The 15,603-nt window shown below is 49.4% G+C and overlaps 1 protein-coding gene across 6 annotated transcripts in view; it reads right to left on the bottom strand.

Annotated features, from left to right (window-relative positions):
* Positions 1-15,603, bottom strand: part of dglucy (D-glutamate cyclase) — a 96,448-nt gene that overhangs the window by 31,999 nt on the left and 48,846 nt on the right. For all 6 annotated transcript variants that reach the window (XM_073039394.1, XM_073039392.1, XM_073039397.1 and 3 more), the window contains 3 exons: positions 4,426-4,624; positions 3,194-3,344; positions 211-333 (listed from right to left, as the gene is read on the bottom strand). In XM_073039394.1, coding sequence (XP_072895495.1) covers positions 211-333; positions 3,194-3,344; positions 4,426-4,624 — 473 coding nt within the window. The remainder of the gene's footprint in view (positions 1-210; positions 334-3,193; positions 3,345-4,425; positions 4,625-15,603) is intronic.

Below are 15,603 nucleotides of genomic sequence, written 5' to 3'. Positions count from 1 at the left end.
CTGCAGATTTAGCATGTCAAAGCATTGACCTCTACACCTGGTAGTGGAACCTAGGCTTCAGACTAATCCAGTCCCATGGACCATTCACTGTCAGAGGGACCTTCTTTCACAGAAGCCCCATGGGATGATGGATTCCACCTTGTTTTGAGTTTGGCCCATTTACTAACTTCATAGGAACTCTAGATTTCTCCTTGCATTCTGCCGTCTTACTTAAGCTGCTGACAGCCTCTGCTCCAGTGACCCCACAGGCCCAGAAGACGGGGACATCCCCAGGATGAGCTTCAACCACGTCCCCAAAGTCAGGCACGGACAAATCGTCAATTCCAATCAACCCTGCAAAAGACAAATTGAACCAGTTTTAGTTCCAATGTTGAGGCTTTATTGGAGAAACATCAAAACTGACCAACAAAAAGGAAATGAATACAAGATCTTCAGCCTCCAACACCTGGTTTAGCTGTTCCCAGCTGGTAGAACTGCTTGGTATGTTGGATCTGCCAACCTTTCCCCTCAGGAAGGGGGAGATCACAGACAGACAGGGACCACATTCAGCAGAGTAACAGTAAGGCCATCTCCCTCCCCAACAGATAATAATGAACAACAGGAATTCTGCAGATTTTGGAAATCCATACCTCATCACCTCAACATCTCACACTCCATCTGGGTGGTCTCCAATCTGACTGCAAGAGCATTGATTTCTCTCACCTCCAGTAATCTCTGGCCCTTCTCACATTTTCCATTCCTCATTCTGGCTCCCATCTTACCACTGATCTTCTCCTCACCTGCCCCAAAACCTTGCTCTGGTGCTCCTGTCTGGTCCTTTTCTCCAATGGTCCTCTCTCCTCTCGCATCAGGATCTTCTTCAGCCATTAACCTCTTCCACCTATCACCTCCCAGCTTCTCACTTCCTTCCCTCTCTCCCACCAACCTGGTTTCACACATCACCTGACCTGATGAGCTCCTCCGGCAGTTTGTGTTTGTTGAGTGTGTTGGCTATTAACACAAACGGTGCATCTCACTGTATGTTTCAATGTACGTGTGATAAATAAATCTGAATACAAGTCTGGTCTCAATCTCTGCATCAGAGTCTGGCCACGTAGATGAGAAACTGGGAAATAGCTCTTCTTGCAATGGCTGCTGGAGAAGAGGAGTCCTCTCACAAAAATGGAGACATGTTCAAACAATAATTTAAATAATATCAAAAAAATTTGGGCAAACTGTAAGGGGCATGTCAGGTGACTGGAGGCACTCAGCGGGTCAGGCAGCATCTACGGAAGGAAATGGACAGCTGTTGTTTGGGCTGAGACCCTTCATCAGTTCCATCAACGTTGACTGTTTATTCACTTAGGGTTAGTACTAGAACATTCCTCCCACTGTGTTGGTCATTGATGCAAATGATGTATTTCACTGCATTTCATGTTCATCCGTGCCAATCGTCACCATCCCGTCTGACCTTCCCCTCTCTGCGGCAGAACGTCCTGTCCTCAGTATGGGCCTCACCTCTGTCACTCTGCACCCACACCTCTCAGTGAGTTCCACGCCTGCCATGACACGGAGATCTTCTTCCGCTGCCTCCGACTCTGAACTTACTTCTTTGGCAAAGACTTTCCACCCCGCACCGATGACCTCTTCTCCTGTCTTCAGCCCTCCTCCTCTTCCTGGATACCCCGTTCTGCCTGCTCAAGATCCATTCATTGCCAACTGCCGATGAGACATCAACTATCTCGACCTCACCACTCCTCTCTCCAATTCTAACCTCACTCCTTCCGAACACTCTCTCCGCACCAATTCTAACCTCAGCATCAAACCCACAGATAAAGCAGATACTCTAGTAGTCTGGCGGACTGACCTCTACTTTGCTGAGGCCCAGTGACAACTGTCATACAACTCCTCTTATTTACCCCTTGAACAGGATCCTACTAAAAAGCACCAAACCATTGTCTCCCACACCTTTACCGACCTTATTAAAATTACACACATAAAATGCTGGAGGAACTCAGCAGGCCAGTCAGCATCTATGAAAATAGATTATAGTCGATGTTTTGGGATGAGACCCTTCATCAGGACTGGAGGAAAAAAGGAGTCAGAGTTAGAAGGTGGGGGTGGGAGGAAGAAACACAAAGTGATAAGTCAAACTGGGGGCTGGAGAGGTGAAGTAAAGAGCTAGGAAGTTGTTTGGTGAAAGAGATACAGGGCTGGAGAAGGGGGAATCTGATAGGAGAGGACAGGAGGCCATGGAAAAGAGGAGGTGGAGGAGCACCAGAGGGAGGTGATGGGCAGGTAAGGAGATGAGGTGAGAGAGGGAAAGGCAATGGGGAATGTTGAGAAGGGGGACATTACTGGAAGTTTGAGAAATTGATGTTCATGCCATCAGGTTGAAGGGTACCCAGGCAGAATATAAAGTGTTTCTCCACCAACCTGAGTCTGGCCTCATCGTGACAGTAGAGGCAGCCATGGACTGACATGTCGGAATAGGAATGGGAAATGGAATTAAAATGGGTGGCCACTGGGAAATCCCGCTTTTTCTGGCGGACAAAGCATAGATGCTCAGCGAAACAGTCTCCCAATCTGCATCAGGTCATCTACTGTATCTCCCATCCACTGGCACCAACCTCATAGTTCCCTCACCTCGCACTTCCTGTTTCTACCTCCTACCCAAGATCCACAAACCTGCCTGTCCAGGTAGACCCATTGTTTCTGCTTGTTCCTGCCCCACTGAACTCATATCTGCATACCCTGACTAAGCTTTATTCCCTTCCTCCCCCATTCAGTCCCTTTCTACCTACATCCGTGACACTTCACACACACCTGATCTTTTCAATGATTTCAAATTCCCTGAAGGTAGGAGAATGGGGTTGAGGAAGATAATAAATCAGCCACGATGGAATGGTGAAGCAGATTCGATGGGTTGAGTGGCTAATTCTGCTTCTAAGTCTTATGGTCTTAACACAAACAAAGTATTTTTATGTATGTGCCCCTTGGGTGCATTGGTTGTTAGCATAAATAATACATTTCTCTGTATGTTTTGATGTTTCAATGTACATATGACAAATAAATTAAGCTAATCTTGTGTCTCAGCCATAGTCCCAGCGAAGGGCAGAAATGGGCTGGGGCACCAAATGTGCTCACTTTGCTTTGTGCTCCTGCAGAAAACTCACCGTTCCGATTCTCGAAGAGAACGTTAAACCGATGTTACCTGGATGGCCGATGTGTATGGGCGCACCGTGAGCATCCACCATGCAGTGGCTCACTTGTACAGCCACATCAAGCTTGTCAACAGGAATGGGTCGCATCGAGACCACCGCGTTACACTGGAAGCCACCGACCCTGGCACACTGGATGTTCGTCTTCAGGGAGGAAAGACAGAAGAAGATAAAAAGCCTTCGGAAACATTAAACAAGCTGTTGGCACAAGGTTGAGGTTTAGATTTAGAGATACAGCACCTCCCAGCCCAATGTGCCCATACCGCCCAATTACCCCCAAACAACCTCCTGACCCATACCTCTTTCAGATGTGGAAAGAAACTAGAGCATCCAGATGAGACTCACACAGTCACGGATAGAAAGTTCAAAACTTCTTACAGACATCAGCTGGTTGCTGATGTTGTAATAGCATTGCACTAACTGTTACGCTATACCGTACAAAATTTCAGCACTTTTGTAAACATCAGACAGCTTTAATTTTTAGTAAGTTCTGTAAATTCTCCCCAATGTCGAAGGTGTGAAGAGCTGCATTTGGTCTCACCCATTTCAGAGCATTAAACGGATGTTACCTGGATGGCTGACAAGTTGTTTATGCTGTGAGCATCCTTCATGGGCTGGATTGAAAGAGGATGAGAGGTGACTTGACAGAGGGATACAAGATGAAAAGAGGCATAAATTGAGTAGATAGTCAGAGACCTTTTCCCCAGGATGGAAATGGTTAATACCAGGGTGCATAATCTTAAGATGTAAGTATAGGGGGGATGTCAGAGGTAAGTTTTTTTTACACAGAGAGTGGTGGGTGGGTGGAATGTCCTGCCAGGGTTTGGTAGTAGAGGCAGATACATTAGGGATATTTAAGAGACTTTTAGATAGCCACATGGATGATAGTAGGAAGAAAGGGTAAGAGTGGTCTTGGAACCTATAGCGATACAGTCTGAGGATGTGCTGGGGGCAGCCTGCAAGTGTTCAGTGCTTTCAGCACCAACATAACATGTCCATAACATACTAACCCTAACTTGTACGTCTTTGGAAACTGGGAGGAAACCGGAGTGCCCAGAAGAAACCCATGCGGTCACCGAGAGAAGGTACAAACGCAGAGGGACCTGAACCCCAGTGGCTGGCACTGTAAATTACTGCACTAACTGATGCAACAAATCCGTGATGAAGAAACATTATCAGTGAACATAATGGGACAACTTGTGCAGACTGTTGTATAATGTCCTACCCTGTACATGCTGACGTTGCATCCTTGTTCAACATTCCGGATCGGAATGCCGGCCTCGAGCACTGCACTCTCAAAGGAATAGCTGCATCCCACATAAAATGTGACCATTTCCTTTAGATGCTCAGTGTATTGCATGAGGTTCTTCAGATAGCCAGTGAAGATTCCCTTCTCATACTTCCTGTATCGTAGACAATCAGTCCTGTTGCAAAATAACATTTAAGTTTGTTAATATCCAGAACAATAGGAACAACTTCTTCCCCTTTTCCAGCAGACTTCTGAACAGTCACGAACACTGACTCACAACCTTTTTGCACTAATTGTAATCATTGAATGTTTTTTTTGCTTGCACGTCTCGCCAACACACCACTGCAAATTCTTAATACACACCAAGTTGGTCTTTAACTCTCGATTCTCATTTAATTTTTTTGTATATTTCTTGCAATTTATAGTATATTGCACTGTACTGTTGTCACAAAACAACAAATGTCAGGTTATATGTCAGGGTTAATAAACTAGATTCTAATTCAATTAGAACCATTACACAATTTACATTGACCACAGTGGCTATACTGCTTTAACCCAGATTTACAAATGAACTCCTGAATCTTTTAGCATACAGAATCAGAGACATTCAACCCCTCTGATCCCTACTAACCAACATTCCCATCCATGATATTTCCTATCCATGAACTTTTTCCTGTCAACTTACCTCTCTCAAACACTTCCTCTGGCATCTTGTTCCACATACTCACCACCCCCTGAATCAAAAAGTTGCCCCTCTCACCATAAACCTCTGTCCTCCTTGGGAATAGTGCTGTGTGCGTTCACCTCGCAGGACAAGGGAGGAGATGCATCAACTTCAAATGTACCAGGAGACCCGAAGGTGGCTCATGTTGTTCTCAGATTCAAAAGGTTGGCAGGGAGAAGCCAGGGAACTATAGGCTGCTGAGCCTTGCCACAGTAGTAGGAAAACTATTAGTAAAAAGATCTAAGGGATAGGATTTGTGAAAGTGATAGAGTGATTTAAGAAACTCTTAGACAGGCACATGTATGAAAGAAAAATGGAGGTCTATGTGGGAGGGAAGTGTTAGATTGGCCTGAGAGTAGGTTAAAAGGTCAGCACAACATAATGGGCTGAAAGGCCTGTACTGGGCTGTAATGTTCTGTGTTCTATTGGGGGTGTCAGGATGATCTTGTTCATAGGAATCCTGCCTCACAAACTTGATTGTGTTGTTTGCCGGGGTTGCTAAGAAAGGGAAAGCTGGGTGAAGTGGAATATATAAACATTTGCAAGATTTTTGACAAGGTTGTAGAAAATTATGCAGCACTTGATTCAAGTTGTGTTGGCAAATAGGATCCAAAATTGTCTAGGTGATGGGAAGCTGAGTGCTGTCGTGGAGGGCTGGCAGAACCTGGTGGAGGAGGGGTTGGCAGGACGTGGTGGTAGTGGAGGGGTTGGCAGAACGTGGTGGTGGAGGGGTTGGCAGAACGTGGTGGTGGAGGAGGGGTTGGCAGAACGTGGTGGTGGAGGAGGGGTTGGCAGAACGTGGTGGAGGAGGGGTTGGCAGAACGTGGTGGTGAAGGGTTGGCAGAACGTGGTGGTGGAGGGGTTGGCAGAACGTGGTGGTGGAGGAGGGGTTGGCAGAACATGGTGGTGGTGGAGGGTTGGCAGAACGTGGTGGTGGTGGGTTGGCAGAACGTGGTGGAGGAGGGGTTGGCAGAACTTGGTGGAGGAGGGGTTGGCAGAACGTGGTGGTGGTGGGTTGGCAGAACGTGGTGGTGGTGGGTTGGCAGAACGTGGTGGTGGAGGAGGGGTTGGCAGAACGTGGTGGTGGTGGGTTGGCAGAACGTGGTGGAGGAGGGGTTGGCAGAACGTGGTGGTGGAGGGGTTGGCAGAACGTGGTGGTGGTGGGTTGGCAGAACGTGGTGGAGAAGGGTTGGCAGAACGTGGTGGAGGAGGGTTGGCAGAACGTGGTGGAGGAGGGTTGGCAGAACGTGGTGGAGGAGGGTTGGCAGAACGTGGTGGTGGTGGGTTGGCAGAACGTGGTGGTGGTGGGTTGGCAGAACGTGGTGGTGGTGGGTTGGCAGAACGTGGTGGAGGAGGGTTGGCAGAACGTGGTGGAGGAGGGTTGGCAGAACGTGGTGGTGGAGGGGTTGGCAGAACGTGGTGGTGGTGGGTTGGCAGAACGTGGTGGTGGAGGGGTTGGCAGAACGTGGTGGTGGTGGGTTGGCAGAACGTGGTGGTGGTGGGTTGGCAGAACGTGGTGGTGGTGGGGTTGGCAGAACGTGGTGGTGTTGGGTTGGCAGAACGTGGTGGAGGAGGGGTTGGCAGAACGTGGTGGTGTTGGGTTGGCAGAACGTGGTGGAGGAGGGGTTGGCAGAACGTGGTGGAGGAGGGTTGGCAGAACGTGGTGGTGGAGGGTTGGCAGAACATGGTGGTGTTGGGTTGGCAGAACATGGTGGAGGAGGGGTTGGCAGAACGTGGTGGTGGAGGGTTGGCAGAACGTGGTGGTGGTGGGTTGGCAGAACGTGGTGGAGGAGGGGTTGGCAGAACATGGTGGTGGAGGGGTTGGCAGAACGTAGTGGTGGTGGGTTGGCAGAACGTGGTGGAGGAGGAGGGTTGGCAGAACGTGGTGGTGGAGGGGTTGGCAGAACGTAGTGGTGGTGGGTTGGCAGAACGTGGTGGAGGAGGAGGGTTGGCAGAACGTGGTGGAGGAGGGGTTGGCAGAACGTGGTGGTGGTGGGTTGGCAGAACGTAGTGGTGGTGGGTTGGCAGAACGTGGTGGAGAAGGCTTGGCAGAACGTGGTGGAGGAGGGTTGGCAGAACGTGGTGGTGGACGGGTTGGCAGAACGTGGTGGTGGTGGGTTGGCAGAACGTGGTGGTGGTGGCGTTGGCAGAACGTGGTGGAGAAGGGTTGGCAGAACGTGGTGGAGGAGGGTTGGCAGAACGTGGTGGTGGAGGGGTTGGCAAAACGTGGTGGTGGTGGGTTGGCAGAACGTGGTGGTGGAGGGGTTGGCAGAACGTGGTGGAGAAGGGTTGGTAGAACGTGGTGGTGGAGGGGTTGGCAGAACGTGGTGGTGGTGGGTTGGCAGAACGTAGTGGTGGTGGGTTGGCAGAACGTGGTGGAGAAGGGTTGGCAGAACGTGGTGGAGGAGGGTTGGCAGAACGTGGTGGTGGTGGGTTGGCAGAACGTGGTGGAGGAGGGGTTGGCAGAACGTGGTGGTGGAGGGGTTGGCAGAACGTGGTGGTGGTGGGTTGGCAGAACGTGGTGGAGGAGGGTTGGCAGAACGTGGTGGTGGAGGAGGGGTTGGCAGAACGTGGTGGTGGAGGGGTTGGCAGAACGTGGTGGAGGAGGGTTGGCAGAACGTGGTGGAGGAGGGTTGGCAGAACGTGGTGGTGGAGGGGTTGGCAGAACGTGGTGGTGGTGGGTTGGCAGAACGTGGTGGTGGTGGGTTGGCAGAACGTGGTGGAGGAGGGTTGGCAGAACGTGGTGGAGGAGGGGTTGGCAGAACGTGGTGGTGGAGGGGTTGGCAGAACGTGGTGGTGTTGGGTTGGCAGAACGTGGTGGAGGAGGGGTTGGCAGAACGTGGTGGTGTTGGGTTGGCAGAACGTGGTGGAGGAGGGGTTGGCAGAACGTGGTGGAGGAGGGTTGGCAGAACGTGGTGGTGGAGGGTTGGCAGAACATGGTGGTGTTGGGTTGGCAGAACATGGTGGAGGAGGGGTTGGCAGAACGTGGTGGTGGAGGGTTGGCAGAACGTGGTGGTGGTGGGTTGGCAGAACGTGGTGGAGGAGGGGTTGGCAGAACGTGGTGGTGGAGGGGTTGGCAGAACGTAGTGGTGGTGGGTTGGCAGAACGTGGTGGAGGAGGAGGGTTGGCAGAACGTGGTGGTGGAGGGGTTGGCAGAACGTAGTGGTGGTGGGTTGGCAGAACGTGGTGGAGGAGGAGGGTTGGCAGAACGTGGTGGAGGAGGGGTTGGCAGAACGTGGTGGTGGTGGGTTGGCAGAACGTAGTGGTGGTGGGTTGGCAGAACGTGGTGGAGAAGGGTTGGCAGAACGTGGTGGAGGAGGGTTGGCAGAACGTGGTGGTGGACGGGTTGGCAGAACGTGGTGGTGGTGGGTTGGCAGAACGTGGTGGTGGTGGCGTTGGCAGAACGTGGTGGAGAAGGGTTGGCAGAACGTGGTGGAGGAGGGTTGGCAGAACGTGGTGGTGGAGGGGTTGGCAAAACGTGGTGGTGGTGGGTTGGCAGAACGTGGTGGTGGTGGGGTTGGCAGAACGTGGTGGAGAAGGGTTGGTAGAACGTGGTGGTGGAGGGGTTGGCAGAACGTGGTGGTGGTGGGTTGGCAGAACGTAGTGGTGGTGGGTTGGCAGAACGTGGTGGAGAAGGGTTGGCAGAACGTGGTGGAGGAGGGTTGGCAGAACGTGGTGGAGGAGGGTTGGCAGAACGTGGTGGTGGTGGGTTGGCAGAACGTGGTGGAGGAGGGGTTGGCAGAACGTGGTGGTGGAGGGGTTGGCAGAACGTGGTGGTGGAGGGGTTGGCAGAACGTGGTGGTGGAGGGGTTGGCAGAACGTGGTGGTGGTGGGTTGGCAGAACGTGGTGGAGGAGGGTTGGCAGAACGTGGTGGTGGAGGAGGGGTTGGCAGAACGTGGTGGTGGAGGGGTTGGCAGAACGTGGTGGAGGAGGGTTGGCAGAACGTGGTGGAGGAGGGTTGGCAGAACGTGGTGGAGGAGGGGTTGGCAGAACGTGGTGGTGGTGGGTTGGCAGAACGTGGTGGTGGTGGGTTGGCAGAACGTGGTGGTGGAGGGGTTGGCAGAATGTGGTGGTGGTGGGTTGGCAGAACGTGGTGGTGGAGGAGGGGTTGGCAGAACGTGGTGGTGTTGGGTTGGCAGAACGTGGTGGAGGAGGAGGGTTGGCAGAACGTGGTGGAGGAGGGTTGGCAGAACGTGGTGGTGGTGGGTTGGCAGAACGTGGTGGAGGAGGGGTTGGCAGAACGTGGTGGTGGAGGGGTTGGCAGAACGTGGTGGTGGAGGGGTTGGCAGAACGTGGTGGTGGAGGGGTTGGCAGAACGTGGTGGTGGTGGGTTGGCAGAACGTGGTGGAGGAGGGTTGGCAGAACGTGGTGGTGGAGGAGGGGTTGGCAGAACGTGGTGGTGGAGGGGTTGGCAGAACGTGGTGGAGGAGGGTTGGCAGAACGTGGTGGAGGAGGGTTGGCAGAACGTGGTGGTGGAGGGGTTGGCAGAACGTGGTGGTGGTGGGTTGGCAGAACGTGGTGGTGGTGGGTTGGCAGAACGTGGTGGTGGAGGGGTTGGCAGAATGTGGTGGTGGTGGGTTGGCAGAACGTGGTGGTGGAGGAGGGGTTGGCAGAACGTGGTGGTGTTGGGTTGGCAGAACGTGGTGGAGGAGGAGGGTTGGCAGAACGTGGTGGAGGAGGGTTGGCAGAACGTGGTGGTGGAGGGTTGGCAGAACGTGGTGGTGGAGGGTTGGCAGAACGTGGTGGTGTTGGGTTGGCAGAACATGGTGGAGGAGGGGTTGGCAGAACGTGGTTGAGGAGGGGTTGGCAGAACGTGGTTGAGGAGGGGTTGGCAGAACGTGGTGGTGGAGAGTTGGCAGAATGTGGTGGTGGAGGTTTGGCAGAATGTGGATTCCAGGGATCAGTCTGGCACCTTTGTTGTTTGTCAAATATATGAATGACCTAAATGAGGTTAAGTACGTTTGCTGATGGCATGAAGATTGGTAAACCAGTTTCAGGAACAGTTATTACCTTACAACCATCAGGCTCCTGAACCAGCGTGGATAACTTCACTCACCTAAACACTGAACTGACTTCACAATCTATGGACTCACTTTCAAGGACTCTACAGTTCATGTTCTCAGTACTTTTTGTTTATTAATTTATATATCTATCTGCAGTATCTACCTATCCAGTTGTTGGTTTGTTTATTTATCTAGTATTTTAAAATTTGCAGCTTATCTGATTTTGCACATTGGTTATTTGGTAGTCTCTGCTTGTGTGGACGTTGATTCTATTGTATTTCCTTGTTCCACTGCAAATGCCTGCAAAAAATGAATCTCAAGCTAGTACGTATGTACTTCGATAATAAATTTACTTTGAACTTTGATTGCTCATGTTGTAGATAGCAAAGATGGATAACCATAAGATTCCAAGTCACAGGAACAGAATTAGGCTATTTGGCCCTTCAGATCTGCTTCACTATTCAATCATGACTGATTTACGTTCCTTTTAACCCCATTCTCCTGCCTTCTTCCCATAATCTTTGACACTTTTACTAATCAAGAATCTATCAACAACTGCTTTAAATATTCCCAATGCCTTGACCTCCACACTGTCTGTGGCAATGAATTCACCACCCTCTGGATAAAGAAGCTCCTCATCTGCTGTGTCTAAGGATACAGATGCACTTAGATCAGCTGGAAAACTGCACGGTGCAGTGGCAGATGGAATTTCATCCATACAAGAGTAAGAATAATGTATTTTGGGTCTTCTAAGACTGGTTGAACCTTAGCTGGGTAGTGTCCACTTTGATTCTTCCTGCCCGCTTCTTTGTCCTGACACATACATGTCCTGCAGTGATGACAGACTGCAGCCAATGATCTTTTCTGCTGACCTGACAGTTCACTGTAGTTCTCGTACATTGTGAGAGGATGCAGCACCAAAACAGACAGTAATGGGTGATTTCTTCATGCATTCAACCCCAAAGTGCACCATCTGAAATTCGTCCAGATCAAACTCCATTTTCCAAATCTCCACCCAAGTTTCAAAGTGATCTAAATCTTGCTGTATCCCTTGACAGTCTTCCTCGCTGTCTGCAATTCTGTCAATTGGGCTATTCCTTATGCTGGCTTTTTTTCTAACAGACACAAGGCTTCTCCTTATCATACTAATTGGCTTGGAACGTTACAAATGTCATTTGCTTCAGTGGAATGGTCCAGCCAAGTGTTTAACCTCTCTTTTGTTTTTTCCCTCTCTCTCTCTCTCTCTCTTCCACTAATTTGCTTGTTTCACATACCATATCCCATTAGCGCCTTCTTGGTAGACTTGGCGTTATTGTCCTGTTCCCATTTATCTATCTGCTTCAAATATAATACCACACTCTTAATTAGTCCCCTGCCTTTCACTGTCTGTGAGTTTTAAACATACCCATATTTCAATGAATTCTTTGCTATTAGAATCAGATTTTGACTTAACAGACAACCTTCTCAACTACAGCCATCAGAAGGCTTTCAGGAAACTTGATGGGAGAGAAGTATTGGAACTTTTTCATGTTTCACATTCAATTGATGCCGAAATAGTCACAGAGCAATACAGCACAGAAACAGGGCCTTCAACCCATCTAGTCCGTGCTGAACTGTTATTCTGCCCAGTCCCATCAATCTGCACCTGGACCTCAGCCCTCCATACCCCCCCCCCCCCCATCCCTGCACTTAATCAAATTACTCTTAAATGTTGAAATCGAAACCTAACTACCACTTCCATTGGCAGCTCATTCCACAGTCCCACCAACCTACGAGTGAAGAGGCTCCCCTTAAATATTTCAGCTTTCACCCTTAACATATGACCTCTTGTTCTAATCTCATGCCACCTCAGTGGAAAAAGCCTGCATGTATTTTCCCCTCATAATTCTATAGCTCTGTGACATCTCTCTCATTCTCCTATGCTCCACAGAATAACTAACCCATTCAACCTTTCCCTTTAACTCAGTTCCTCAAGTCCTGCAACATCCCTGTAAATATTAGTTATTTAATATACTTAGCAATACAGTGTGGACTATGGGAGGGAACTGGAGCACCCAGTGAAAACCCACACATTCCATGGGTACAGAGACTCCTTACAAAACGGTGCTGCAATTGAACTCCGAAGTCCGGACATTCCAAGTTGTAATAGCGTTGTGCTAACCACTTCAGGCTGAGACAGAGGTCAGGACTGGAGGGGGCAGAAGCCAGAGTAAGAAGGGAGGGGGAGGGAAAGGGGTACAAGCTGCCAGGCAATGGGTGAGACCAGATGAGGGGGAAGGTGGGGGAGCAGGGGGAGATGAGGAAATCTGCAGATGCTGTAAGTCCAAGCAACTCACACAAAATGCTGGAGGAATCCAGCAAGCCAGGCAGCATCTATGGAAAAGAGTGCAGGCACCATTTTGGGCCGAGACCCTTCATCAGAACCTGTTGAAGGGTCTCAGCCCGAAACGTCAATGATTTACTTCTGATGAAGGGTCTTGGGCTGAAATGTTGACTGTACTCTTTTCTGTACATGCTACCTGGCCTGCTGAGTTCCTCCAGCATTTCACGTGATTGGTGAGACCAAGTGAGGGGGGAAGGTAGGTGGGTGAGGGGGGGCTGAAATTGGAAGCTGGGAGATGACAGGTGGAAAATTTCTTTGTACTCTTTCAAGCTTATTGATATATTGACCAGAACTGCACACAATACTCCAAATTAAGCCTCACTAACACAAGTCGGTTGATATGTTAACTTCAGCTATGAAGCTGTTAGACCTTATCCTACAATCAAATATATATTAACCATCAAATGTAATTTAAAGCGATTACTGATTGGATCCAATGTCCAACAAGATTAAACATTAAACTAAGGGTTAGAGATGATTGTTTCAGCATTATTTTTTTCCCTTTGCAACACACACAAAGTGCTGGAGTTACTCAGCAGGTCAGGCAGCAGCAATGGTGGGTAAAAAAAAACAGTTCATCACCTCGTCAGGTGTCAACCTAAAACATTGACTGTTTATTCCCCTCCATCAATGCTGCCTGACCCCCAGCATTTTACGTGAGTTGCTCTGGATTTCCAGCATCTGCAGAATCTCTTGTATTGATCATTTTTCTTCCTTGTTAGATACCTTCCCATCCCTTAAGACTGAAAGATCGTAGCTCAGGTAAACTTTGCCAATATCAGATACTGGTTCTATTACCCAGGCTGACCTCAAGATGACTTCAGAAGCTCTGGTACTTCAGCTCACTCCGAGTTGGAACAGCAAGCGATGTAATTCTCAGCCCAGTGCCACAACAACACCTTCTTTAGGGCAGAAGGGGAGGGCAATATAAATGTCGGCCATGCCAGCGATGCTGAACTCTCAGGTAAGAAAGTACCTGATAATATCAATGCACCAACCACGAGGTAGGACCTCACCAACAGGAATACAGAGTCAAGACTGAGACCCAATGTAATCACCTGATAAAGAATGTATTCAGCCATATACTGTACTGTTTCCTGAATTCCTTAGATACGCTAGCTTTGTTTTATATAACATTGAGGAAATTCAGGATGTAATCAAAGTGCTTTGGAAGTTTCTACAGATATGTGGTGGAAAACATTCTGTCTGGTTGCATCACTGTCTGGGCCCTTGTGTCTCCCCCTGCAACTGGATCCTCACCGGGAGACAACACTGGCACACAACTGCCCTACTCACTCTACACCCATGATTATGTGGCTAAGCACGGCTCAAACGTCATCTATAAATTTGCCGACGACGCAACTACTGTTGGCAGAATTTCAGATGGTGACAAGGAGGCATCCAGGAGCAAGATAGATCAGCTGTCTGAGTGGTGTCGTAGCAACAACCATGCTCTCGATATCAGTAAGGCCAAGGAATTGATGGTGGACTTCAGGAAGGCGAAGTCAAGGGTACACACATCAATCCTCATTGAGGGATCAGAAGTGGAAAGGATCAGCAGTTTCAAGTTCCTGGGTGTCAACATCTCTGACGACCTATCCCAGACCCGACATATTGATGCAATTACAAAGAAGGCGCGACAGCGGCTATATTTCATTGGGACTTTGAGAAGAATTGGTATGTCACCAAAGATACTTGAAAATTTCTAAAGACATACTGTGGAGAGAATTCTAACTGGTTGTGTCACCGTCTGCTACGGAGGGGCCACCACATAGAATTGCAAAAAACTACAGGAAATGACACTCAGCCAGCTTCATCATGGACACTAGCATCCCCAGCACTCAAGACTCCTTCAAAAGGAAATGCCTCAGAAAGGCGGCATCCATCATTAAGGACCCCAATCACTCATGACGCGCCCTCTTCTCAAAGCTACCATCTAGGAGAAGGCACAGGAGCCTGAAAACACACACTCAATGTTTCAGGAAAAACATCTTTCCCCCGCCATCAGATTTCTGAATGGACAATGAACATACGAACACCACCTCAGTATTTTCCCTCTCCTTTTGCATCACTTTGAAAATACCCCATCTCACCTTAAGTGCACGCTCTCTGGTATTAGACATGTCAACCCTGGGGAAAAGACACAGTCTGTCTTTATATGCCTCTTATAATCTTATAAACCTCTATCAGATCTCCCCTCAGTTCCACCACTCCAGAGAAAACAAACCAGGCTTGTCCAACCTCTCATTATAGCACATGCCCTTTAATCCAGGCACATCCTGGACTTCTGCACCCTTCCAAATCCTCGACATCCTTCTTTCAGTGGGGCAACCAGAACTGTATGCCGTACTGCAGTTGCAGACTAGCTAGCATTTTATAAAGCTGCAAAGTAACTCCCTGACTTTAAAAAAAAACAAGGGTGAGAAAACACAAGCAAGGAGGAAGAAGTGGTTACCCCTTCTCTTCTCATCTCCTCCCTCTGGTTCCTCTCCTCCTCTCTCTCTCCCATGGTCCACTCTCCTCTCCTATCAGATTATTTCCTCTTCAGCCCTTTACCGTTTCTACCTGTCACCTCCCACTTTCCATTTCATCCCTCTCCCCCCAACCTATCACCTATCAGCTTGTACTTCTAACTCTCCCCATCTCCTTCTTTGTCATCTGCTTTCACCTAACAGTTTGTACTCCTTCCCTTCCCCCACCTTCCCCATGGCCTGCTCTCACCTATCACCTGCTAGCTGTACTTCCTCTCCCCCTCCCTTCTTAATCTGGCTTCTGTCTTCTCCAGTCTGGAAGGAGGGTCTCGACCAGAAATGTCCCTTCAAAGATGCTGCCTGTCCTTCTGAGTTCCTCCAGCACCTTTGTGTGTTATTAAAGTTAAACCTGCATTTAGATGAAATGTGGCTTGAAGACAGCACGGACGATGTTGAGTACACAGCGTACTCTGTTATTAAAACAATTGCTGGAGGAACTCAGCGGATCAAGAAACATCTGTGGGAGGAAACGTTGACATTTCGGGTTGAAAGTCTCTGTTGCACTTTATTAT

Source organism: Hemitrygon akajei, chromosome 3, assembly GCF_048418815.1.
Source record: "Hemitrygon akajei chromosome 3, sHemAka1.3, whole genome shotgun sequence".
NCBI lineage: Eukaryota > Metazoa > Chordata > Chondrichthyes > Myliobatiformes > Dasyatidae > Hemitrygon > Hemitrygon akajei.
Note: the sequence above shows the minus strand (reverse complement) of the source record. Positions and strands in the feature narration are given on the sequence as shown.